The following is a 26,327-nucleotide window of genomic DNA, read 5'->3' as shown; positions in this document are numbered from 1 at the left end:
GCATGGCCACAGTTCCATGTGCAAATATCACTCTCATACCCATTAATGTATGGACAAAAGAGAGGACCAGAAGAGAGCTCAAATCTGAATGAAATTGGCATGTCCTGGTTTTTGCATATACAGTGGTATCTTGGTTCTCAAACTTAATCCGTTCCGGGAGTCTGTTTGACTCCCAAAACGGTTCGAAAACCAAGGTGTGACTTCCTATTGTCTTCTGCACTCAAGCAGAAGCTGCGGAAGCCACATCAGACGTTCAGCTTCAAAAAAACGTTCGCAAACTGGAACAATTTGTGGCATTCGGGAGCCAAGCCATTTGGGAACCAAGGTACCACTGTACAATCAAATTTAGAAATTATCACTATAATTTAAATAGGAATACATCTATTTCACCAGAGGGGGACACTATGACCAGGTGAACTGTCTGTGCCTGCTCCGTCAGCTTTCCGGATGCTAACTGCTGGTGGGCAACTACATGGCCTCTCTCCCAACCTGCAGTTCTGTGATTTTAGCTAGGCTTGGAGTAGCCAGCCATTCAAATAGAGGATTGTCCTCTGTAAAGCAGGTGGGGATGGACAGCAATCCATATCAATTGTCCCAGGTTTTGATTTTTTCCAGTCTTAAATTTAGTTCCCTAGATCTCTGCAACAATTAAAAAATAATAAAAAATCTGCAGCATTTTTGTGCAGATTTCTCCTAATAAACACATGTTTATATGTAATTGTCCCTAATACAAAAAAATGCAAAATGATTTTTCTTAATCTAATATGGTCTTGTATGCTGTTTTCACTAATGCAGCATATGCATTATTCACTAGTATATGCATTATTTGTACAGATTATTTGACTGGAGAACTGCTTTGCAAAATTTGGAGCAGTGTGAATTTTGAATGATGGCTGTGTTTCGATTTGTTTAGTGTTTCAGAAGGTGCAGGTTTGGTCGGTTCAGATTGAAATGCAAATTGCATCAAAATTGTCTCCCAACCCTAAAATCAGGGCAGAGGACGACCTTAGCAACTGCTCCATGTTCAAATCTGTTAAAGTGGGGAGTAGTGTTTTGAAAACCCTCATTTATTATGCCACTGTAGCATGCTACTTTATGTAAATACCGGAATTATTGAAGTAAATCACAGAATCTGTCTTAGAAATACCGCTTCACACCAAGCAATTCATTTAAATTGATTGAATTAGGTTACAAGCACATAAAGAATGAACTGTGTCCTGCTTTCATCAACAATATTCTTTATTTGGACACAATCTTAGGCCCGCCAACTGCTTTAAACTGCATTTAATTTGCCCTCATTATACCCCACATTTCATCTACAACGCTCACAAAAGCTTGGTTCTCAAGGACTTCCTTGGACTGGGAAGAGAATGTACCGCTTTTTGTAGGAAAGCTTTAAGGCAAACAAAAGCAAATGGCGAAACCTTCTCTAAATGAAAATGGAGGGGGCTAGTCAAAGGAAAGCTGTGAATTTAGGGCACCTTTCTCACTTGTACCTAGTATTTGCTTTCACTGATCTTGGGTTGATGTCAAGTTCACACTGTACTTAGGCCTGTCACATTGAAGACAATACCTGCAATAACTAACTTCTCTCTCAAATTGCTATCGGTGAAAATTGTATTTAGGGGTGCATGCATCTATCTTCATATGTCAGCTGTTCATATATTTGTGTGGCTAAATTTCCCCAGCATCTCTTTGTTTTCTGAATAAGAGTTTATTTCAGGGGCGTTGGAATACTCCTATAGTTAAGGCAAGTAGCAACAATAAGGTCCAGCCATTATTCATTCCGTACCACAGTGAACTTTCCACCAGAAAGATGAAGTTGCTTTGAAACCTGGGGTGCTTGGTAGGGCTAAAATGGCCTGGATGGTCTGGTTTTGTATTTGCAAAAAAGTGAGAAGGGTTAAGTACAAACTTCCAGCACAGCACCCCTTTGCTTAAAAATTGCACAACGCCAACACCACTTTGCAACAGAAAAGATTTGGGAACTCAGTTGTCTAAAGTGATATTCTGCCTAAATCCCCTTGGAAGCCTATTTTAGAGGGGAAGAGACCCTGATTTATACATTCACTGAACTATAAATAAATAAACTACCGTATTTTTCGCTCTATAACACGCACCCGACCATAACACGCACATAGTTTTTAGAGGAGGAAAATCCGTAGGCATGCCACCCGTAGGCATTTCCTCCATAACACGCACAGACATTTCCTCTTACTTTCTAGGAGGAAAAAAGTGAGTGTTATGGTGCAAAAAATACGGTATAAATCATTAAGGAAATCTTTCCTACCTAGAATCCATATGTTGCACGCTTTCTTTTTGCCTCTTTAAAATCTTGAAAACTTGCTTTGAATTTTTTAACTGCTGGTACGATTATCAATTGTAATGGTGCTAGGAGCCAGAAGCACCATACTCCCTTTTCTTAACCCTGTTGCATGAGGAGTCCCCTTTTCCCACTCCATATAACACTGGTCCTGAAAGACCTACATTGGCTGCCAGTACATTTCCGAGCACAATTCAAAGTGTTGGTGCTGACCTTTAAAGCCCTAAAAGGCCTCGGCGCAGTATACCTGAAGGAGCGTCTCCACCCCCATCGTTCAGCCCAGACACTGAGGTCCAGCTCCGAGGGCCTTCTGGTCATTCCCTCCCTGTGAGAAGTGAGGTTACAGGGAACCAGGCAGAGGGCCTTCTTGGTGGTGGCGCCCACCCTGTGACAGGGAACCAGGCAGAGGGCCTTCTTGGTGGTGGCGCCCACCCTGTGGAATGCCCTCCTGTCAGATGTCAAGGAAATAAACAACTATCTGACTTTTAGAAGACATCTGAAGGCAGCCGTGTTTAGGGAAGTTTTTAATGTTTGATGTTTTATCGTGTTTTTAGTATTCTGTTGGGAGTGGCCAGAGTGGCTGGGGAAACCCAGCCAGATGGGCGGGGTATAATTAATTAATTACCCAATCCTGTCATTTACAGATGTAAGCAACAAACAAGAGTGGCTGAGGAAACCCAGCCAGATAGGCGGGGTATAAATAATAAAATTATTATTATTAGGCATGGGTCAACTCCCAGAAGGATTTCTCTAGCAGTACAGTAATTTGTCAGTGAATATACAAATAGTCAAGTTACATCTGAGAGGGAGTGAAAGTGACCTGAGAAGACCAAAGATCATGATTCCTCTTTGTGCAAGTGTTGCATATAAGCAGACTACCTCCTTTAATAGTTTGTTACAAAACTGTGTAGTATCAGGCCTAACCTAGAGACCTGGGTGGCTGTAGTACAGAAAAAGCCAAATTGTCCATGCCATTTGCTCTATTCACCCCCCCCCCCTAATTCTTTGCTAGGTGATGGTGAACGTGTAATGAGATCTTTGCAGGAGTGATTCTTTAAAAAATGGAGTTGACTCTATTATGAACGGAAAGCTTCTGTATGAATGCTCTCTGGGGCAGAATAATACAATTAACAATACTTACCACTGTCAAATTCAATACATATAAAAGGGTCACCACTTACTTCCCTTTTAATTTCTTTGACCGTGACATCGGGATGCCTGTCATTACACAGAATAAGAAATTTATACCTTTGTATGTGGTTCTTCAAGTGGTCCATGTTGACTCTCCAGGTTAGTGTTGAACAGGCTCTGGGTTGCCAAGGCAACAATCTTCTGTCGTCTTGAGATGTTGGAGGGTGCTTAAATGGTAAGATTGCCTTCTGAGAGTACGTTACTATATTTAACATTTTAGGGCCATTCAGAAAATTATCTTAACTACAAAAGGCTTTGTGCAGGCAGTGGGCTGCTGCAATGTGAACCTTCAGTCAAATCTGAAATCTCTGGTGTGAAAATAGAGTCCAAAATTTATTCAGAGTAAAGTGGTCAGTGCTGCTTGATTTCTATTGGAGTGTTGTGATTTTTGAATCTTTGTCACATGGTACTTCCTTCAACCAATTCAATATTCCCTCGTGTGTTATAATGTGTTCACTATGTTCCCGCTGTGTTGCATAATAGTTAAGCAAGGCTTCTGTGGCCTAGTTCTTCTTTTGTGTGGCTTAAGTGCAGGGCTTTTAAGCAAAACACATTTATTTGGGTTTTAGGCACTGTTGTTATTCAATCACCACACGTTGCATGTGTCAGGGGTTCTTATGAGTATATATAATGTTAGGGTTTGGCTGGGCAGAAATTTCCCTTGAGCTTTTGGCCTGTGCTTACTCCCGAGACAGACGGATGGTAACCAGTCACTCCCACTAATCTTGCAAGTGCCCAACCTGTGATTTGGATTAGCAAGGATCAGGATAGGCAGTATGTGCCATAAAGTAGATATTTAAAATGACACATTTCAGATTTGGCAGGGCTGCGAGGAAGATTATTTTCTGATTATATTTAGTCTCCATCCGCATGGTTTTGCTGTTGGTGTTGCTTTACAATGTGACTCCTTGCTGCCTGCTGCTTACTCCATATATGCAGTATATATATATATGGTTTTTCAGATTAAAATTTTACAGTCACATATTCAACATATAACATAAAAACAAGATTCCAAGGAATCTCTTGGACTTCCCTCCTCTCTTTCGTGGGTCCTTTTGTTAATCATTTTCTCCCGCATCTTTTGTAATCCAAATATTTTACCTCTCCGTTGTATCCAAAATTCATCATTAAACTACAAGGGATATTGCAATCCTGCTTACAATTTTAACTGTTTACTATGGTCTTTAAGATAAGTTATAAATTTTCCCCATTCCTTCTTAAATTTTGGTTGTCCTGATTTCTGATTCTTCCAGTCATTTTAGCCATTTCGGCATAATTCATCAACTTGATGTGCCATTCTGTTTACTCCTTATCTGTTCATCACTTTCCAGGGTTTGTCCTCAGAAGCTGCGTAGTTGTATTTTTATTTACTTTCTCTATAAACTTGTACATGGCCATGAATATTTCCGAGGTGAAGTTAAATTTGGATCCAAGACTGCCATAAAGAATGCTGTAGCCCTTTGACATACACTTCTGTCATGGATCACTTGGGCTTCCTTGACTCCTCTAGTCAGCAAGGATGGGGACCAAGTAAGAATGGGGACGTGACAGACATACCAACTTTTACTCAGCCCACTGTTTAGGTGCCCCTGCCCGTATGGGCCAGTCTTGACAGACTCTAGGGCTGTGCGCTCATCTCACTCTAGAGGCCCAGAGCCAGCGCTGTCCGCAGACACTCCCGGGTCACGTGGCCAGCGTGACGAAGCTGCATCTGGCAAGCCAGCGCAGCACACGGAACGCTGTTTACCTTCCCGCTGGTAAGCGGTCCCTATTTATCTACTTGCACTTAAGGGTGCTTTCGAACTGCTAGGTTGGCAGGCGCTGGGACCGAATGACGGGAGCGCACCCCGCCGCGAGGATTCGAACCGCCGACCATGCGATCGGCAAGTCCTAGGCGCTGAGGTTTTACCCACAGCGCCACCCGCGTCCCTCCAGCCCACTGTTTAGTGTTACGTATATCTTGATTTCTCCTGCTCTGGAGGGTAAGACCAATGGCTTCAAGTTACAATGCTTGCCAATCACAAGATCGGTGGTTCAAATTCCCGCAACAGGGTGAGTTCCCGTTGCTCTGTCCCAGCTCCTGCCAACCTAGCAGTTTGGAAGCACACCAGTGCAAGTAGATAAATAGGTACCACCACGGCGGGAAGGTTAAACAGCGTTTCCGTGCACTCTGGTTTCCATCACAGTGTCCCATTGTGCCAGAAACGGTTTAGTTATACCGGCCACATGGCCCGGAAAGAAGTCTGTGGACAAACGCCGGCTCCCTCGGCCTGAAAGTGAGATGAGCGCCGCAACCCCATAGCTGCCTTTGACTGGACTTAACCGTCCAGGGGTCCCTTTACCTTTTCATCTTTTACCTTCAAAATGATTGTGGACTGCTAGTATACACTTCCGGGTTTGCTGTGTTCGCAACCCGAAAGTTTGCAACCCGAAGGTAATGTAACCCAAGGGTCCACTGTATATATCTTTTGTATTTGTCAACAAGCAAAAATCTCTGCTTAGATGCCAGTCTGCTTGAGCACAGATTCTTGCATTGTATTGTTAGAATGAAAAATAAAGACCATATTTTGTTCTCTAAGCATACAACTGTATATGCCACTAGCCTTGGCTATATGTAGGACATTTCATATTCTTCACAATAGTTAAATAATGCCTACATTTATATATTACCTGTGACGATTTCTCCAAAATCTTTTATGCACGCATAGGCCCCAATCCAATACTAAGTTAAGGTGCACTTAAATCTGTTGAAATGAATAAAGGGCACACTGTTGGATTGCGGAGAACAATAATAACGACAAATGTTTATGGCTTCAAAATTTCCAGGATGTTTATATCTCTACCTATTCCTGTGTGCTGGGTGCTCATAAGATGCAGTTTTTTTTGAAAAAGAAATACTGTTGTATTCTGGGAGACATAATTATTGACAAAGTGTTTTGGTCTGATTATGCCTTTGAAATACGACCACATTGCCAACCATCAATCAGATGATAGCAGTGCCATAGATACAGATACATATTTTCTGTGTGTGGGGTGGGTGGGTTAATATTATTGCCTGACAGATGATCATTCATGACTTTTTATAGACAATTCTTTGAAATTCCCAAGCCATTGCCAACAAATCTCTGTTGGCTTCTAGCTCTCGATTTGTTTTAAAATAAAGATCACAGAGCAGTACCGTGCTGTTTGTAAAACACCTATTAAAAAGGGTGGTTCAGAATGGCATGGCATGTGTGCTTAATCTGTTTCATATAAATGTGCTGTGAAAGTGCTGGGTCAATATGGATATTGTGCAATCTGTTCTAAACAGCCAGTTGCACAGTAAGTGTAATATGTGGCAGACAGTTATAGATCTCAGGAGTCCTTTCATCAGTGCATGTATCGAATTAATCTGCTCATAAATGCTCATTCAGAGAGTGCCAGAAGATGGTCCTGGTTGGTTGCCATGGCAGATATTATTCTTCATGCTCCTCTGAGAGGTATATTTTTATGAACTGTGAATCTTTTTTCTCAAGTTTATCACAGGAGCGGGCTGTGGTTAGTGTGTGTTTTCTCCACTGACGGACCCACTCCCCCGTCTGATTCTTGCTTTCCTCTCTGTTTCATTATGTTCCCATCAAAATATTTTGAGAGGCTTTTTTTAACCACTCTTCATTTTATGGAAATCTATTTTTCTTTATAAGGAGAAAACTCCCCCCTCCACAAAAACGAATGGAAATATTGGTATACACAGTAATGTCTAACCAGAATAGCTAGACATGCCTGCAAAAGAACAAGTTGGAATCTCCTGATAAGCAGATATGTCTGAGCAGAAAGCAAAAAATGTTCAAAGATTTTTTCAGACTGCAGACATTTGTCTTTAACAAAGAGAAAAACATTAGTTCCCTACATGGCTAGAGGATTGCATGAACTTACAATGTTTAATTAATCTTAATCGTTTGAAGGCATGTCACCAAATTCAATATTACATTGGCCTATATGTTGCTGTCCTGTTTTACAAAATGTTTTTGGTCACACACAAAAGCTGCATGCACTAGATTTTAGTGGGCAGGTATAAAAGGGTTTTTGCTTTGCTTTTCTGGCTGCAGGAACTTGCTCCCAGGCCAGCTTGCCAAAGTACTTTTCGTTGGTGAGGGTGTGCGTTGAGTGTTAAGTGCTGCAAGTTGCTGCCAGGAAGAAGCCAAAAGCCATTGTCCTGCCACCTCATTGTGTACATGACTTTTGCTTGAATGCATGCAGTTGCCTCTCTTGGGCTGTAGCCAAATGTTTAAAGCATATATAGAAGGAGTAACCTAAAATGACATATTCCAGAGTGCAGTTGTCTTACAGTGATTCCTAACAGAACATTCTTTTAGCACTTCAACAACAAAATCTCCTGGTCACTTAGGGTGAACCATAACAAACCGTATTAAAAAGACAGAGCTGGGATTTCAGAGGAACAAACAAACCACATTAAAGGAATACGACGAACCAAAGAACCAAGCTTTCCATATTTTCTAACTTCTGTTTCTAAGATGTGTTCCATCATCATGGGGTTCAGAATATATATATTTTTTTCAGGATTAAATTGGTTTGCATAATAGTGGAGTCTGTATGATTTCATATCTCTCTCTCTCTCTCTCTCTCTCTCTCTCTCTCTCTCTCACACACACACACACACGGTTTTTTCCTGTACTGCCTGATAATTATTTGCACAGCTCTTAAATATTATATTCAAGCATTTTGGACACAGTGTTGCATATGCTTCCCTTAGTATGGTGCAGTAAACTCAGTGCAGAATCTTTGTTGGTAGAAAGTTTGGCAATTTCAGCCCTTACTAACTTTCTCCTTTCATTTATTTATTGGGGTTTTATACCCACCCTTCACCCAAAGATCCCAAGGCAGGTAACAACAGTTAAATATGTAGCACGTTTTCAGAAGTAACAGCTTGCACAAACTGGAAGTTTCCCCTTTGAGCATACAATGGTACCTCTGAATGCGAACGGAATCCGTTCCAGAGCCCCGTTCGCATCCTGAAGCTAACACAACCCGCGTCTGCGTGGGTTGCGATTCGCCTCTTCCACGCATGCGCGTGACGTCATTTTTAGCGTCTGCACGAGCGGCGAAACCCGGAAGTAACACATTCCGTTACTTCCGGGTTGCTGCGGAGCATAACCTGAAAACGCTCAACCTAAAGCACATCCAACCCGAGGTAAGACTGTACACCTGTGTGCATTCATTGCAAGGGAAAGTTGTCCATGCATCTGAAAAAGTAAAATAATTAGTTGCCAAGCTCTGCAAGGAGATCGAGCTAGTATGCTTTTTAAGGAGTGAGGTTATTGCTGTGGAATTGGATTGTCTTTTGCTAATGTTCTGCTATACTGAGTTTCGACAGCATTCATGTAATTAGCAGTTTATTTATCTACTTGCACTTAAGGGTGCTTTCGAACTGCTAGGTTGGCAGGCGCTGGGACCGAATGACGGGAGCGCACCCCGCCACGAGGATTCGAACCGCCGACCATGCGATCGGCAAGTCCTAGGCGCTGAGGTTTTACCCACAGCGCCACCCGCGTCCCTCCAGCCCACTGTTTAGTGTTACGTATATCTTGATTTCTCCTGCTCTGGAGGGTAAGACCAATGGCTTCAAGTTACAATGCTTGCCAATCACAAGATCGGTGGTTCAAATTCCCGCAACAGGGTGAGTTCCCGTTGCTCTGTCCCAGCTCCTGCCAACCTAGCAGTTTGGAAGCACACCAGTGCAAGTAGATAAATAGGTACCACCACGGCGGGAAGGTTAAACAGCGTTTCCGTGCACTCTGGTTTCCATCACAGTGTCCCATTGTGCCAGAAACGGTTTAGTTATACCGGCCACATGGCCCGGAAAGAAGTCTGTGGACAAACGCCGGCTCCCTCGGCCTGAAAGTGAGATGAGCGCCGCAACCCCATAGCTGCCTTTGACTGGACTTAACCGTCCATTCAGTTTCATGAATGTGTTAAAGTAAATATCTCCCTGATGCAAATAGCAAGCATGGGGACAAACCCATCTTGCGATCATAGTGGGGACCCCATGCCAAGGCCTTCATTCGGCCTCCTGGCCTTCCGTTTTATTTTAAAAACTCATTCATGGACCTGAGTGAATGGCATCTCATCTAGTTTGGCCCTGTATTATGTTTGTCTTAAATTTGTTTTAATCTGTGAGAGACTGAGAGGCAAGGGAAAAACATATTTAAAGAGAATATCCAGCATTAAGCACTTGGAAGTCCTATTGACTTCAGTGAAAGAGATTTCAGCACATTGAACTCAATGCCCTTGGAAGCACTTAACTTGATTCCATTATGCTGTGAGTAAATATAACTTTTAAAATATTTTTGGCTGAGATATCTTCACTGTTGAGCTGTGAATGGCTGCTCCATCCTAAGCCACGGTAGCCAGAATTTTAGTCGAAAGGGAATTGCTTTAGTGAAGGGAATTGAATGCCTTCCTTCTTTCCATTCCACACTTACAGCTGTAGTAGACTAAGTCAAGACCCTTTTGTATAATGGGCTTTGTCAATATGCAGGTAGTAACGTCAGAAGTCTGGAGGATAAACTAAGCTCTTGGTTTTAAAGAAGATTTTATTATCACAGACAAATCCTCGTCGAGGCGCTGCATGAAAAGGCACAGCAGACAAACTCCTTAGAGCTTGGAACATCCTAAGTAACTTGTTTTTCCCTTTCCCATCATAAGTCAGTTATTCAGTAACAGCCAAAAAGAAGGATGAAAAAGCCTGGCACCTTGCAGCCTGACACAGCTAGTCTTCCGGAATTAATTTTCTCCGATTGTCCTATTCACAGATGAAACCCCACCATTAAATGAGATTTAATTACATTCAGGCATAGACCGAGGCTTGTGATTTCTATCAGCTCTTGAGCGGCGTGCCGTTGTGCGAGGAGCCATTGCTCAGGAAATGCCATCTGCCTTCCAGCACCTTTTGCTGTGGGGTCCTCTGTCAATTGGGATGTGTCATATTCACAGCAAGCAGCCTTGCCTTCCGCAGCGTATTAACTCGCCGGCCCACATTTTGCTAATGCTAGATTGTCTTGGGGCGGGGAGAGGGGATGTCATGGCGAAGCTTCCCACTGTTGAAAGCAGCAAGGAAGGCTGTTTGCTTCGCATGCGAGTGGTAATAGACATCTTCCTGATCTTTGTAGGAAGGGGGTAAGACTAGGGCCCATGCACAGAAGACGCCAGGTACCACCAATTTAAGCGTTATTGTGTTGCAGTAAAGTGGGGAGGAGCTGAGAGCCTGGAGGATAGCAGCTACCAGTTGCAATAGATTGTCCCAAGATAGACGAATGCAATGTAAGACAGCACCATACATAACTTATGGTTACATAAGCCCAGACACTGAGGTCCAGCTCCGAGGGCCTTTTCTGGAGGTTCCCTCACTGCGAGAAGTGAAGCTACAGGGAACCAGGCAGAAGGCCTTCTTGGTGGTGGCGCCTGCCCTGTGGAATGCCCTCCCATCAGATGCCAAAGAAATAAACAACTATCTGATTTTTAGAAGACACCTGAAGGCAGCCCTGTTTAGGGAAGTTTTTAATGTTTGATCTTTTATCACTATTATTATTATTATTATTATTATTATTATTATTATTATTCTGTTGGGAGCTGCCCAGAGTGGCTGGGGAACCCCAGCCAGATGGGCAGAGTATAAATAAATTGTTGTTGTTATTATTGTTGTTACAGTAGTTCCCAAATGTTTTTTAGGAGGGTCACTGTACCTTGATTTCTTAAACTCATTCCCAGTGCCCCCTGCCCTACAAAATGGATTGTTCAGAATAGCTGTTTGCACAACCCACTAAGGAAGATAACAATAACCATAACTGCACATTTATTCTGAATCCAATGAAAACTAGTTTAGTTCCACAAAATTGATGAACTTGATGCAGTGATACCAGCTTTTCAAAGTCTGATAGTCATTTACACCTCCAGCCCGCCCGCCCCCCATCACCTCCTTGCCCCTCTAGGTAATCCCACCCCCCAGGGGATGGTACCACCCACTTTGCCTACCACTGGTCTAGTAGATTTTGCATGTGTCTGGTATTTTGAAGAGCTAAATACCACCAAGTAGGACCTATAACAAAAAGTGGCAGGGTAGAGCGCTCCTGGTCAGGATACTTTCTACACATCCCCCTACACATCTAATGTTCCATTCGCCACCCAACAAAAGAAAAACACAACCTGCGAACTATTGAGGATATTCCTCTTCTTTCTAAACATCCCCCGCCCTGTGTCTGCAAATCCTGTGGTTCTACCAAACCACTTCTGCCTTGTGGGTGGTTTCATTTTGGCCAGTTAAGGAACCACTTTCAGGAGAATGAGCTTCACTATTAGTATGTATTCTATTCTTCGGGAGAAGAAAAAGCTAAGTAAACCCATCATAAATCTGTGGAGTCCCTAAGATGGTTGGATGGTGTCTTGTATGCCTCCTTCTGGCAACTCCTGCAGCCCGGCTGGTGCCAAGTGTATTGCTCTGCTTTCCTTTGGACTACATCAGCAAGGCTGAGAGGTGGTCTTGTCGTCTGGGCAGCCCAGGACCTTCAGACACACTGCCCAGGCTTGCACCCAGGAGAGGTCACTATGGTGCTGCTAATGCAGCAAAAACAATGCAGGAGGCAGCACTTACGAGTTACCGATCTTTGCAGCCACAGCAGGCGCCGTGATTCTCCAGCGGTCTGATTTCACGCCTGGAGGTGCACTTCATTGTGTCTCAAGACCGATGAATGCCAACCAATTTGTATATAGGATTTACTCTTAGATCCTAACTTAGATCTGCCAAAGAACTCAAGGCAATGCAGGCATTGTCTCCCCTCCCTCGTTTTATCCTCATAACCCCCCTGTATGGTGGTCCCAGGCTCATATCTGGAGCTACACAGCTGAACCTGCATCTCCCGGTCCTAATTCAATACTCTCTAACTGCTACACCACCCCCAGATATCAGAAACCGCTCCTAGTTTTGATATGTAAACCAGATTTCTTCCCCATTCATTCTTTGAATACAGTTTTCATCAAGTGCTATACCTTTGTGTGATTTATCTCAGGCTTTTAAAATATTTTGCAAGGAACATCCCCTCCCCTTTTTTGTTAGCATCTCTATTGTAGCATTTTTAAGGTCACTTCTCATTACCATAGAAAGTGCTTCTTTTGAGAGTGTGATGCCTACAAGTTTTACTTGGATTGCTGGGGAAAGGGAGTGCAGCTTTGGCTTTTTTTGCTTTTCTCAAGGATCTATCTTGTTTACTGCCGTTGCATCCTCTTGGCAGGCAAAGCTCAAAGTGGAGCGCTCTTTGAGCAGTCAAAGGTCTGGTTGTGTTCAGTGCCAGAGTGTTCCCATCTGACCACTCAGTGGCATCCCATGAAATGTTTGCAAAGCTCTTTGGGGCCAAAGTCGCCCACATCAAATTTGACACCATATGCGAAGCAGGTCAGAGAGGGGTCCTTGGATCACCAAGTGTTCAGCGCTCCAGGGATCAGTTTCAATTGTTGTGGCCTGAGGATGTGGACAGAGTACTTTCAGGGTGAGGCTCATTGCCTTTTTATTGGTCCATCCTGCCTTGTAGAAACTAGTCAAAGACGATTCACTGGGTTGGTCTAGAGCAGGGGTTCTCAACCTGTGGGTCCCCAGATGTTGCTGGACTACAACTCCCACCACCCCTGAGCTCTGGCCTTGCTAGCTAGGGATGATGGGAGTTGTAGTCCAACAACATCTGGGGACCCACAGGTTGAGAACCACTGGTCTAGGGGGTGGTTAATGCTTTGCTGCAGAAGGGGATGATGGCCACCACCAGGGCTGGGAAAATATGCAAAAGAAGCATACAGTATTCTTAGGGGCATCAAGGGGACGGGAGCACCACAGAAAATTCCCGTTGCTGGATTTTTAACATTACCGGTCACAATTGGCTCGGCCGAGTATTCATTTTCTCAGCTGAAGTATATTAAAAATCCCAACAGAGCAACTCTGCAACAAGGCAGGCAGGATGCCTTATCTTGACTAAGTATTGTATATAAGCAGATGCATTACGTAAGATTAGTTTTGAGGATCCGATCAAAGACTTTGCAGTTAGAAAAAAAATAGGAGAAAGAAATTCAAATATAAATAAAGTGGAAGTATACCAAAATAAACATCATTTTCCAACTTACAGGAAGAATAAGAAATCAAGATAACAAACTTTTTATAAAAGAATGTAAATGGTTTATTGAATATTTACAGATAAATTGCAGACAGATAAAAACATTAGCAGGATTATTGTAATAACCTGCAGTTAGAGTATATATTTACAGTAGATACTTAAATGAGCAAGTGAAATGAATTTGGATATGCAGAAGATATTAAATAATAAATGTAAGGAACCGCAGAAAGAGGGGAAAGGAAATCAAATTATGAAATTGATTGTAAAACAAATGAAATGTAAAAATTTGAAAATAATGAATGAATGAATGAATAAACCATACAAAAGGTCTGCTCATCCATCAAAAAATAATAATATAGCCTACGATACCACCTTTACCACATGCGTGCCCATTCGGCAACTTCGATTGGCAGAATTGGCACTACGACAGATGCCACTTAAAATACCTTTTCTGCATTTGTAAGAACTCTGTTTAGTGTGGCAGCGCCTAAACTTTGGAATTCCCCGCCTTTTGAGATCAAGCTGGCACCTTCACTGTATTCTTTTTGGTGCCCTCTGAAAGCATTCTTATTTAGACACTTAGGAGTTCGAGCTGATGTTAATCTGTTTTGGTATTTTAACTTTTGTACGTTTTAAAGTATAGATGTGAATTTTTCTTGATTTTGCTGCTTTATCTTTTGTTATCTGCTTTGAAGATTTTTTAGTCAATTATTTACAAAAATCATAATCATTTGTTTAATAAATGAAGAATCATAAAACAGTTTATGCAGTTTCCAAGATTTGTGCTGTATATAGTGAGCACAGCAGAACAGAACACCTCTTCTGATTCTACATTTGCCATAAATTGCAGCACAATAACTTGAGCAAATTGCTCCAGGATAAACGATTTAGTCCAAGTCTGATGGGTCATGAATTCAATAGTACTTTGTATTCTGTCTTCTTCTGATAGTTTTACTATTAATTAATGTAGCTGTGGCTGCTGCTGCTTCTTTTTTAAAGGCTAACTAAATGGAGCAGCAAAGCTGCCTAAAGGAGAATTTGAATGCCATCATTCAGCTCTGGAGATTTCTGTTACAGGGATCGCACAACATTGTGCAACAGGAACAGAATTAAACTTGCTAATAGTTGATCTGGAAGTGTAGCTTCATCGTGTTGTTGTTTTGAATATATTTTACATTTGAAAGATACACGGAAAGCGTCCAGTGGTTTCCAAGAGCCATGGCCCTTCCTTCTGCCCGAATCACTTTCCTTGCCATTTCAGAAGCACAGCACAGAACTGTCCTTTACAGCAACAAACATAACAAAACAGTTCTGTGGTCCCATAATTTGGTGCTGGTTTTGAATATATAAAATCCCAGATCAGACTCAGTGCACTCTTTTTTTTTTATAAAATATTTATTAAAGTTTCACAAGTTATATAATCAAACACAACAATACAAAACAAACACAAACAAGAAAAAACAAGTATAATTTCAAATCCTTATTTTCTTAAAACTTACTTCACCGACCTCCTCATACCTCCCCTTTCTGCATTCCAATTTCAAATATTTAGTTCAGCAAATCCTCACCCTTAATTTTATCTAATTGTTAACCTTTCTTTTCTTTTAACTTAATCTTTACAGCAGTAATCCACTTAATTTCTAAAGCCGCATCATTCTAACACTCATTAATTTTACAATGTTTCTTAAGATAGTTCTTAAATTTCTTCCAATCTTCTTCCGCTGTCTCTTTTCCCTGGTCTCGGATTCTGCCAGTCATAGTGCACTCTTTATTTTCTTTTATTTTCTTTCCTTTCCTTTCCTTTCCTTTCCTTTCCTTTCTTTCTTTGCCAATTAATTTTTATTGCTTTTCAAAAAACTTAACAAATTTACATCAAATTATTTCAAATTTAATACAAATTTAAAAGTTGATTTCCCATCCCGCTACATTGATGTTCCCTTCCTTACTTGCTGCTCAACGTTGCATACATTTCCTAACTCCATTGCAAATAACCTCCCTGTAACCTCACTTTTCGCGGTAAGGGAACTTCCAGAAGGCCCTCAGAGCTGAATCTCAGCGTCTGGGCTGAATGATGGGGGTGTAGATGCTCCTTCAGGTATACAGGACTGAGGCTGTTTAGGGCTTTAAAGGTCATCACCAACACTTTGAATTGATCAACTGGATGGTGTTCATTCAAACCTTAATGCCTACTGTGTTTGCTTAACTTCCCTCATTTTTCTGCCTTCTTCTTTTCTTTCAGCAAATGAAGTTGGTGGCAGAGTCCCTGAAAGAACAAGCAAACTAGGATGCTAAACTGAGCAGCTGCGTAAGGATATAGACTACACGAGAATTAACAGCAAGACATGCATGGTATTTGTACTACGTTCTAGCACTCCATAATATAGCATTGCCTATCCTTATCACCACTAAAAGTCTCATTGAAAGAATATGATTATTTATTTTCCCCCTCCGCATACGCTGCCTGTGCCAGCTCTGGTTTACCATCTAAACAGCCCCAATGTGAGGCAGCGATACTTAATGCACAGCTTCATATCCCCCAAAGCAGTTGAGCAATTGCATCCTTCTGCTAGAATATCTAGTCATCATTATTTTCTGTAAGTGGCTTATTAGATGGTTCCCTGCATTTATGAAGGAATTAATCCAAGTCTTGTTTACTGTAAAATGTGATGTATAAATCTGTCCTATAGGACCAATCCAGCCCAAGGTTTTGGATCTTTTTCAAGGAAAAAAAACGTGTACTGTAAAATGTATGAGACAGAGTATTACAATATTTTAAGCTTAAAACCTGTGCCTTGTCAAGTTATTAATTTTAAGGAGCTGGGCAGGGAAGAATTCAGCATGCAGCGAAGCTCACTCAACGCGATGCATCCTCACTGAGATGTACAAATTTAACCCTGCTTGTATATTCTTTCTGCTCATCATTCACTTCCATTTTGCCGGGTCATGAGATATAGGCTGTATTATTCGATGGTTTTATCTGACCAGCAGGAGAGCCATTAAAAATATCTAATCATTGTGCATCTATTTTTTCCTGTGTGTACCAAGATCTTTCTTTGTGGCTTTCAGGCTTTCAATTTGGAGAACTTTTAACCCAAGATCCTCTCATGGACATGGCATGAGGCCAGCGATTGTTTTCTAGTGCGTAGGTGTGGCCTGCCCTAGAGGCGAAACTTCCTTCTCTGGAAAACCTTTTGAAGTCTAGATAAGACTCTAGCTCAATGCTGTAGCTACTAAGACTGTTGGACTTATAATATAGTAACATCTGGTATTAACAATGGTGCAGATCAAAGTCCAGCGTGCACACCAACTTTCTCCTAGCACTGCGGTCACAACCCAGACAGAAGTAAATTGTCTGGGTTCAGGGCTTGTTTATTGTTTTACAATGGAGTAGTCACACAGCTTCTTTACTGGGACTAACTAAACAGCAGTTGGGAAATCATTTTGATAGCTCAACCTCTTTTGTTTTGCAGATGCATTGAACCACAAGGTGTTATAGTCATACTTTTTGTTACTTCCAGCCAGGAACACAGCGGGGTCTGCCCCTCCATAATAACCGAGGCGCCTTCATCAGATGTTCAGCTTTAATTAAACAGACAGATGCAACCAATATTTCTACATACATAATTTGATTTGTATGCCTCCTTTTTACCATTCTCGGGAAGGCTTACAACATGAAACAAATGCATAGCTGCAACGTAACAAAAGCAGCCATAAACAATATTTAAAAAAATACACAACCCAGTATTTCTGCCCAGTTGCTTTCCAGAAAGAAAACCTGCTTTTGCCATCTGATGTTCTGACCAAACATAGGATGACCAGCAAGCCTGAGTCACTTCTATAACTTTTAAAGTAGTTAAATGAAACTATCTGCCAGCTGAGCCAAACTAAATGGTCATACTTCCACTATTCCGTCACTTCTGTTGACCTCTAGGCTTTGCCTCACTTGTACTGCTAGTTTTGTTGTTGTTTAGTCGTTTAGTTGTGTCCAACTCTTCTTTTTTTAAAAAAATAATAATTTTTATTAACCGGCCAATCACATCAAATTAAATCACATCACATAAATTCCGAATTACAAAGCCGAATTTTAAATTTTGTTGGGGGGACCCATTTTTCAAGATCCGAAGGGGGATTCTGATCATCTTCTTGCTACTGCATTAATGTCCAAATCAGACCAAATCAGTCCAAACAGAGTTCATAATTCTATCCAGTCTTATCTTGCTGTTTCCACATCACATCTTGTTCATATATTTTCTCTTTTTTCTTTATGATCTCTTCTAATAGTCTCCTTAAGCCGATAAACACCAATAATAATAATCCTGTGTGAGTTTTCCCATTCTTCCAATCCTCAAATCAAGATGGTTTCCATATATCATCGCCTTCATAGGTAACATCGCTCTTTCCATCATTAATTACAGATCTGTCGCTCTTAAATCCCTCTGAGGAGTTTCACCCATGATATAAAAGCAGCTCTATTTCTCTGTTTCTCCTCTCAGACTTAAGTCCTCCGACAGAGCTTCCCAATATGGCGACGGCATTTTTAACTGCGTCATTTCAGAGCTCTTATACATTCCACGCTCTTCTTGAAACATGCTCTGGTTCAAAAGTTTATCTCCACACAGTCTTAAATCCACAGCTTAAGTCCTTAAAACGACATTTATGACTCGTGAGGGGAGGGGATTCTTATTTAATCACATAAGGAAAGAAAGGAAGGTTTTTCCCCCCTCTTCCATCAGTCATTTGCCATACCGTATCTTAGCGTATCTTCTCATGATTTATTCTTGTATTGTTTTATCGGAGATCTCTTCTGTTAGCAGTCTTTACTCCCCCTTCTTCCTTGAAAAATGTGCAATTAGTTTCATCCAAATTGTTTCTTTTGAAGTTCTTGCAGCTAGTGGCGCGAATCAGAGACGGCATCCAGGAGTGCTGGAATCCCACAGGAGGGCTTTGTGCCTAGTGCCCCCACCCCCACAAATTCGGGGGTGGTGTAGGGCACAGCAGGCAAGGGCAGTCCCCCCCACCATCCTGGGGGGGGGTAAGGAGGCTAATTACCCCCATCATAGCCTCCAAATTACCTCGTGTGGGTCGGAGATATGTTATTGTCAGCCATCTTCCGATGCGCCCCCTAGTGGCCCCCCTAGTTGTGTCCGACTCTTCGTGACCCCATGGACCAGAGCACGCCAGGCACTCCTGTCTTCCACTGCCTCCCGCAGTTTGGTCAAACTCATGCTGGTAGCTTCGAGAACACTGTCCAACCATCTCATCCTCTGTCGTCCCCTTCTCCTTGTGCCCTCCATCTTTCCCAACATCAGGGTCTTTTCCAGGGAGTCTTCTCTTCTCATGTGGTGGCCAAAATACTGGAGCCTCAGCTTCAGGATCTGTCCTTCCAGTGAGCACTCAGGGCTGATTTCCTTAAGAATGGATAGGTCTGATCTTCTTGCAGTCCATGGGACTCTCAAGAGTCTCCTCCAGCACCAGTACTGCTAGTTAAAATGAGCCCAATAAAGCCGGTTGAAGAGGGTGTTTAACATGCTGTGCAGTTGCTAATAATAATAATAATAATAATAATAATAATAATAATAATAATAATAAATTCCAGTATTCTGTATTCCAGCATTCAGTGTATTGTAGTCCAAAGGCATCCAGTTGGTTAGAGCAGTGTTTCCCAACCTTTTTTGGGCAAAGGCACACTTGTTTCATGAAAAAAATCTCGAGGCACACCACCATGCCAGATGGGGAAAGGTCACTTTTTACTTATGTAAAAAAAAATAGTAACAGCATAGAAGGTAAATGTTAGGCTAGCATCCCTCTTCCAAATATGCTAGGTTTTTATTTGCAGGGACTGTTCTACATGGGAAGGGGAAAGGAAAGTTAATAGAAGGAAAGGCGGGTGGGAGAGAAAGAGAAAGAAAGAGGGAAGGAAGGGGGGAAGAGAAGTGGAAAGGAGGGAGACCGAGGCAGGGGAGAAGCGTCTGGAGAGTTGCTCCGAAGTTTGGGGGGCCGCGGGGGTGGGCGCGCGTCCCAGGAGGCGGAGGCCAGCCCGGGCTGGGAGCCGCGCCGCGGCCAGGGGGCGGAAGGCGGACCGCGGCTCCTAGGATGTGGAAAGGGGACGGCGGCGCAGGGGGAGGAGACCCGCAGGGCTAGGGCAGCGCGCAGGGGGAGGGGAGCGGGCCGGAGGCGGGCGAGGGGGGCCGCGATCCCACGCGCCGCGAACATGGCCTCCTTCCCCGCGGGCCCCGCCGAGCCCCCCGGCCGGGGAAGGCGGCGTGCCCCCGCCACCGGAGGAGAGCAGAGGCAGGAAGAGGAGGACGAAGGCGCTGCCGAGGAGGCACGCCAACTTCTGCCAACTTCGGCGCCCGCCCCGTCGCCGCAGGCTCCTCCCGGCCGAGAGCCAGAGGACGACGGCGGAGCAGGAGGAGGAGGATCGGGTTTGGCGACGGCTGCTGCGTCCTCTCCAAGCGCGGGGCTGGCCTCCGCCGCGCCCGATCCTCCGCGCTCGCCACGCTTCTCAGCGGAGCAGGTCTCGTGCGTGTGCGAGGCGCTGCTGCAGGCGGGCGACCCCGGCCGGCTGGGCCGCTTCCTGGGCTCGCTGCCGCCCGACACCGAGGCGCCGTGCCTGGAGGCGCAGGCGGGCGAGAGCCTGGCCAAGGCGCGCGTGCTGCTGGCCTTCCAGCGCGGCGACTTCGCCGAGCTCTACCGCCTGGTGCAGAGCCGGCGATGGGATGTGGGAGCTTGCTCGCTCGCCCGTTACAGCCCCGTGACATCAGCACCACGCAGGCAGCCAGGTAGGCAGACGGCGAGAGCCCCGCGCTGGGCGGCCTCTCCTCGCTCCCGCCGCCCCGCCTCTCGCCGCCCGACTCGCCCGCCTCCCTCCCATGGCACACCAGGCAACGTCTCGCGGCACACTAGTGTGCCACGGAACACCGGTTGGGAAACACTGGGTTAGAGCATGGTCCTGATAACGGCAAGGTTGCAGGTTCAAGCCCCATATGGGACAGCTATGTGTTCCTTCATTGCAGGGGGTTGGACTAGATGACCCTCAGGGTCCCTTCCAACTCTGCAACTCTTTGTTTCAACCATGAGAGAACAGGAAGTGGCCTTTCGTGGTATTTGAGAATTGCCCTTCCTTACAGCCAGGCAACTTTTCTCAACCATGGTTCTGTGGTAAACTTTGAAGGGCAAGAGCTCAGCAGAACATGCGCCCTGGCCATTCCGCCATAGTGTGTGTCCACCCCCACTCCTAAAAAGAGCAAGAGAGCTACGTTGCATCATTATAGAGAGAAAATCAGCCATATGTACGCAGCATTCTGCCCAATTTATTAGGATCAGCTGGCAGGCTGCGGAAAAACAAACCGACATGGGGCAGTGGAATGGTTAGCATGTAGGGTTTTAGCTTGGGAGACTTGGGCTCACTTCCCTGAAATCTTCTGGCTGCAGGACTCCAACTTGGGAACCCATTAAGCTTTAGATACAAATCTGCAGGCGGCTGAAATACTGCTCCTAGCTTTAATTAGGTAAAAAGACAAGAATCCAACTTGCAAAGTAGCACTGAAGACTTTTGCCGCCCAAGGCAAAGGGCGAGAGGGCATCTTCCCTTCCCCATTCCACTAACAGAAGCTGCCTAGACTGGTAGTTAATACATCAGCCCCGGTGATGATGGGATATTTTGGCAGCCTTGTAATTGGTACATAAATGAAAAAAGTGTCCCCCAGTGAAAGCAGCAAGCTATGCAAGCACAGAGCGTTAGACTAGTAGTTTGAAGTAGGAACCCATCAATGAAAAGTACTGCCTACCCGCCATGTCATTATTTTGCTCATTCTGTTTTCCTCTGCCATCACAAAAAAACAGTAAAGCTTGGAAGCCCCATTTCTACCTCATTCACTTGCCAGAGCAGATGAAAAAAAGGCCCAGATCTGTGGTTCCTTCACATTCCTCCTCCACTATATCACTGGTCAGCATTATCTCCCTGGTAAAATTGTGCATAGCAAGCAAATAATATACTACATTTAGACACGAAACACTGTGCGGAAAAGAGAAACCTCCTTTATAATGTCCTCTACATTTGTGCTTTCAAACGAAAACTTAATATAAACCGTATTTTCTTCTTGCAATCAATGCACGATTCGGAGTTGCACATCTGGAGGGGGCTGGATAAAACTCAAGGTCAAATTTAGCAGAAGTTAATACGTAAGGGCAGCGCAAATCCATATATGCCCACTTTAAAGCTTAAGCAGAGGTCAAAGGAGCAACTACATTAGGATAATATTACGCAAGCTGAAATTATCAGAAATGCACATGGACAGGAAATCGGGAACCTGATCAATCACCTTGACATAAATTCAACTTGGTCCATTTCAGTGGAGCGTTATGCATCATCAGAAATACAATTTGTTGCATTTTCTACAATCTGAACACAGGCTCAATTAGTTCTGTGGCTTTCATGTTTTTGAAAATGTAGATAGTCTCAGCAGTGATAATTATTAATGTGATAATTAACAATGTGATAATTATCGGGGGGGCGGGGCGGAGAGAAAGTTTAACCTTTTCCTTGCCGGTTGTGTAGCCCTGATGGAAAACACAAGTTTGAAGCTATTTGCATTCAAAAGAAACTCCTCGTGGGTGCTAGCATGGGATTTCCTCCCGAAACCATAATGGACCTACCACAAGGAATGTCAACATGGTGCCTTGCAGAAGTTGTTGATCCCATCAGCTTCAGTAAGCATACCCAAGGATCAGGAATGAAGGCAGCTGTAGATCGCCAAAACCATGTTGGCTATCCGTGACAAATTCAGGAGGACTGCAACAGGGGAGGAGCAGGAGAGGAAAGGATTAAACTCCCTTTCCCTGTGTCAAGGGCCAGGAGTCAACTTTGCCTGCTGAACAGCAGCCTGAAGGGGGAGAAGGCAGTGACTCCACCTGCAGCTGATCAGCCTTCAAGGACTCAGAGGAGAAGGCACTGATGAGAACCAACTGGCTTCAGCCTTCTTAAGCAGAGCTTTCAGCAGCAGTCAGACGCTGGCAACAATGCTTGGAGTTTCTGGCCTGATATTGCTGCTTCCTGCTCGTCTTGACCCCAAGATCATCGGATTCCCTGACCCCTGGACCATTAGACCACATGGATTGCTGTTCGCCCGCTCCTAGGACTGGACCTGACTTTGGATGCTGACTCTGTCTCCAGGCAAGAACACCTCAGAGCCTCTTCTGGTTGGCTGGCTTCCAGCTCCTCTGAGCTCTGCAATCCTGGTACGTTTTGGCCCTTTCTTCAGCAGTTGCATTTTGAGGTAAATGCCATATATACACACACATACCTCCCCACACACTCACTTTCAGTTGTTGGTTTTATCTTCAGGGTGCAGAAGAGAAGCAGCCCCTAATTTTGAGGCACCACCCCCATTCCATCTTCAGTGGAAAACCCTTTTGACTTCCTTTCCCCGAGGCCACCTGCCTAATCTGCAATATTTCACTTTTGCATCTAAAACCCAACTTAATGCAAAACTTTGTATTGTTATGTTTTACAATGATAGGATTTTTGTTTTCCGAGGAGCTTTAGTTATTTTAACCAAGGCAGGTGAGATGGTTGGGATGGCAGTATAAAAACAAGTTAACTGTTGATATTTAAGCTTAAAGTTCCCAGTGAATCCTAACCGTATATGAGCAATCTCTCATACACTGGTGTAATCAGGTTACAAGGTGGAACTGGCGATCGTAATGCCATAGCAGCAATGGTTACAGTCCTTTATATACAGTGGTACCTCAGTTTTTGAACATAATCTGTTCTGGAAGACTGTTTGAGTTCCGAATCATTCAAAAACTCAATATGGAAGCCTCAAAACAGAAGCCACGTTTCATGTTAGACTTCCGAGGCGCGTTCGAAAACCGAAGCATTTACTTCCGGGTTTACGGCATTCGAAAACCGAGATGTTCATCAACAGAGACATTTGAAAACCGAGATGCCACTGTATATACATGCAAATTTATGTATATCGGCCACTTGGATTCATTAAAACAGTGGGGGGGGGGGTCACATTGAAAAGAGGAAGTGGAGACCAGAGTAAAAAAGCCAATGACCTAGAGATATATGAAAAAATGGCATTTTTACCCTTCTCCATGCTTGTAGCTAGCACTGATAGAAGGCAAGTGAATATTGATAGGTGGTTTTTTTTTTGGGGGGGGGGGAGTGTTCATTCATGCATTTTAAGCAGCCTCAGGATTGGGAGAGGGGGTATCTTTAGCAGCAGCCAGAAGCATATCCATGCTTGCAGAATATAAGATATATTCATATTAGCTGTCAATTTATTGATTAAGCCCACAGACTTCACATTAAAATATTATACACCATACACCATACAGAAACAGAATACAAATTCATCAAATATCTCTGTTAGCAGCCAGGAAAACATGACATTGATTTTCACTGGTAGCTTCATTACTATCAACACGAATTTAGCTAGTTTGTGTCATAAACTTTATATTCAAAGGTGGTGAAAAATAACATTCAGAGTTATAGTAGCCAGGATGCCAAATTACTAATAGATTATTTGATTAAATTGTATTGTGTTTTGTAGAATGCAATTTTGTGTGTTTGTGTGAGGTCTGTTGACTGGATTAATGAACTGATTCATATCAACTATTTTGCCCCAATGTTCATCTGCACATAGAATTTTCAAGGGGACTGACAGAAATTACATGAATCTAGAGCTTTCATTGGAGTTTTTCCTGGAAAGCGCCCTTTACCAGAGGCCATTTTATGAAAAAGCATTTTAAAGCAGCATATCTTCAGCTGGTGAAGCTGCGCTGAATATTTTATTCTAAGCCATTTCAGATGACTTGACCCAGGGGCAGGGAAGCAGAGAGAGAGAGAGATACGCAAACTTTGTGTGCAGTTCTCACCCGTATGCAGAAAGTAGTTTTGGACTGTAGTCAAATCTGGATTGCAAGCCCAAAGGCGGAAAATTGCAGTATGGTTTGAGGCAGCTAACAGACTACTTAGCATCCTTCCAAGCTCTTTCCTAATAAAGTAAATTTGTTTCTGTTAACTCTGGACTGGCAGGTGGTTTCAAAAAGGTTGTGATAAAAGAAACTTTGATTAATCCATGATACCCAGCCCTTTTATTTTCAGATATAAGGACGGGGGTGTGTTTGGAAGAGATGGGACTTGCAGACTCTCAGGATGTCAAATTTGTTGCTCTTCTGACCACATCTGTCTAAGTCAGTGTTTCCCAACCTTTTTTGGGCAAAGGCACACTTGTTTCATGAAAAAAATCTCGAGGCACACCACCATGCCAGATGGGGAAAGGTCACTTTTTACTTATGTAAAAAAAAATAAAAAAATAGTAACAGCATAGAAGGTAATGGTTAGGCTAGCATCCCTCTTCCAAATATGCTAGGTTTTTATTTGCAGGGACTGTTCTACATGGGAAAGCATTCAGCACTGTCATTCTCCCACCTGCCATCTGAATTGGTACTATTCTGGGTCAACTTACTCTGCTGCATGTGTAGATGAAAATGGCACCAAGTGTGGGGGAGGGGGCAGAACAGGTTTCAGATACAGGATATTAAGCATACACGTACTTCAGATTGAACTGGTTGCTTGCTTTGCAAGTTTTCATTTCCCAAATGACTGCCTTGGCAAGCGCAATACCTAGCAGGCTCAACGCCGGTCTCGCGCTGCCGCTTCCCGCGCTCTCAAGGACACGGGAGGAGGAAGGCGTGAAGGGAATCCCGAAGGCGCGAAAACCTCGCGCATGCGCAGGCCTTCCGCCTGCGACAGCCCAGTAGGCTGGCCGAAGCGAGCGGCGATGGGATGTGGGAGCTCGCTCGCTCGCCGCCCCGCGTGTGCCTATGTGGGGCACGTTACAGCCCCGTGACGTCAGCGCCACGCAGGCAGCCAGGCGGCGAGAGCCCCGCGCTGGGCGGCCTCTCCTCGCCGTCGCCGCCCCGCCTCTCGCCGCCCGCCTCGCCCGCCTCCCTCCCACGGCACACCAGGCAACGTCTCGCGGCACACTAGTGTGCCGCGGAACACTGGTTGGGAAACACTGGTCTAAGTGCCCCCACAACCTGACCAAGTCAGATAAAGTCGAGTATTTTATATTGTCCATTAGCTCTGTTTTCTTCAGGCTTGTCTTATGAATGATTGAGTTTAAAAAGTTAAATTTTAAATTCCTGCTATTCCATTTCTATAAAGAATTTTCATTTCCAACCTTAAATGATAAATAAATCTTATGTTTTTATTTCATTTTTTGTGACATTCGTCCTAAACAAATGTGAAGTTCTATTGTCTAGAGCCTTGGGTGAATTGCTAGCAAATTCAATGCTGTCATACCCTGTTTCCAAGGAAGGTAGTATATGGAGTATAGTCATCCAATTAGTACCTCCCCCAAATTTTTGCATTTTAAAATATGGGCTTTGGAGCCTTTTTTTTAAGGGGAGCGAGAGTCCACAAACACACCCGTACAGATTTTCTCCTTCCAGTAGTCTCATCAAAACATTTTTTCAAGTTAGAAAACACAATGACTAACACTCAAAGAACAAGACACTTCCTGTTCACATGAGTGGTTGATACCAAGAGCTAGCGAGAGAGTGTCTCATGCTTTTTGGGAAACTTCAGAAGTTGCCATAATTTTTCCTGAACGTGTACAGTTTCCAATGCGTGACCGCATAGAGAG

The 26,327-nt window shown here is 43.7% G+C and overlaps 1 protein-coding gene across 1 annotated transcript in view; it reads left to right on the top strand.

The window, feature by feature from the left end:
• Positions 1-16,689, top strand: part of ANO10 (anoctamin 10) — a 75,734-nt gene extending 59,045 nt beyond the window's left edge. Inside the window, exon 12 of the mRNA XM_082194069.1 lies at positions 15,905-16,689. Within this exon, the coding sequence (XP_082050195.1) occupies positions 15,905-15,949 (45 nt within the window). The 3' untranslated portion in view covers positions 15,950-16,689. The remainder of the gene's footprint in view (positions 1-15,904) is intronic.
• Positions 16,690-26,327: the final 9,638 nt, after the last annotated feature.

The sequence above is a fragment of the Podarcis vaucheri genome, assembly GCF_965113315.1.
Source record: "Podarcis vaucheri genome assembly, chromosome: 12".
NCBI classification, from domain to species: domain Eukaryota; kingdom Metazoa; phylum Chordata; class Lepidosauria; order Squamata; family Lacertidae; genus Podarcis; species Podarcis vaucheri.
The sequence above is the reverse complement of the archived record's forward strand: the minus strand, read 5'-3'. Positions and strand labels throughout refer to the sequence as shown.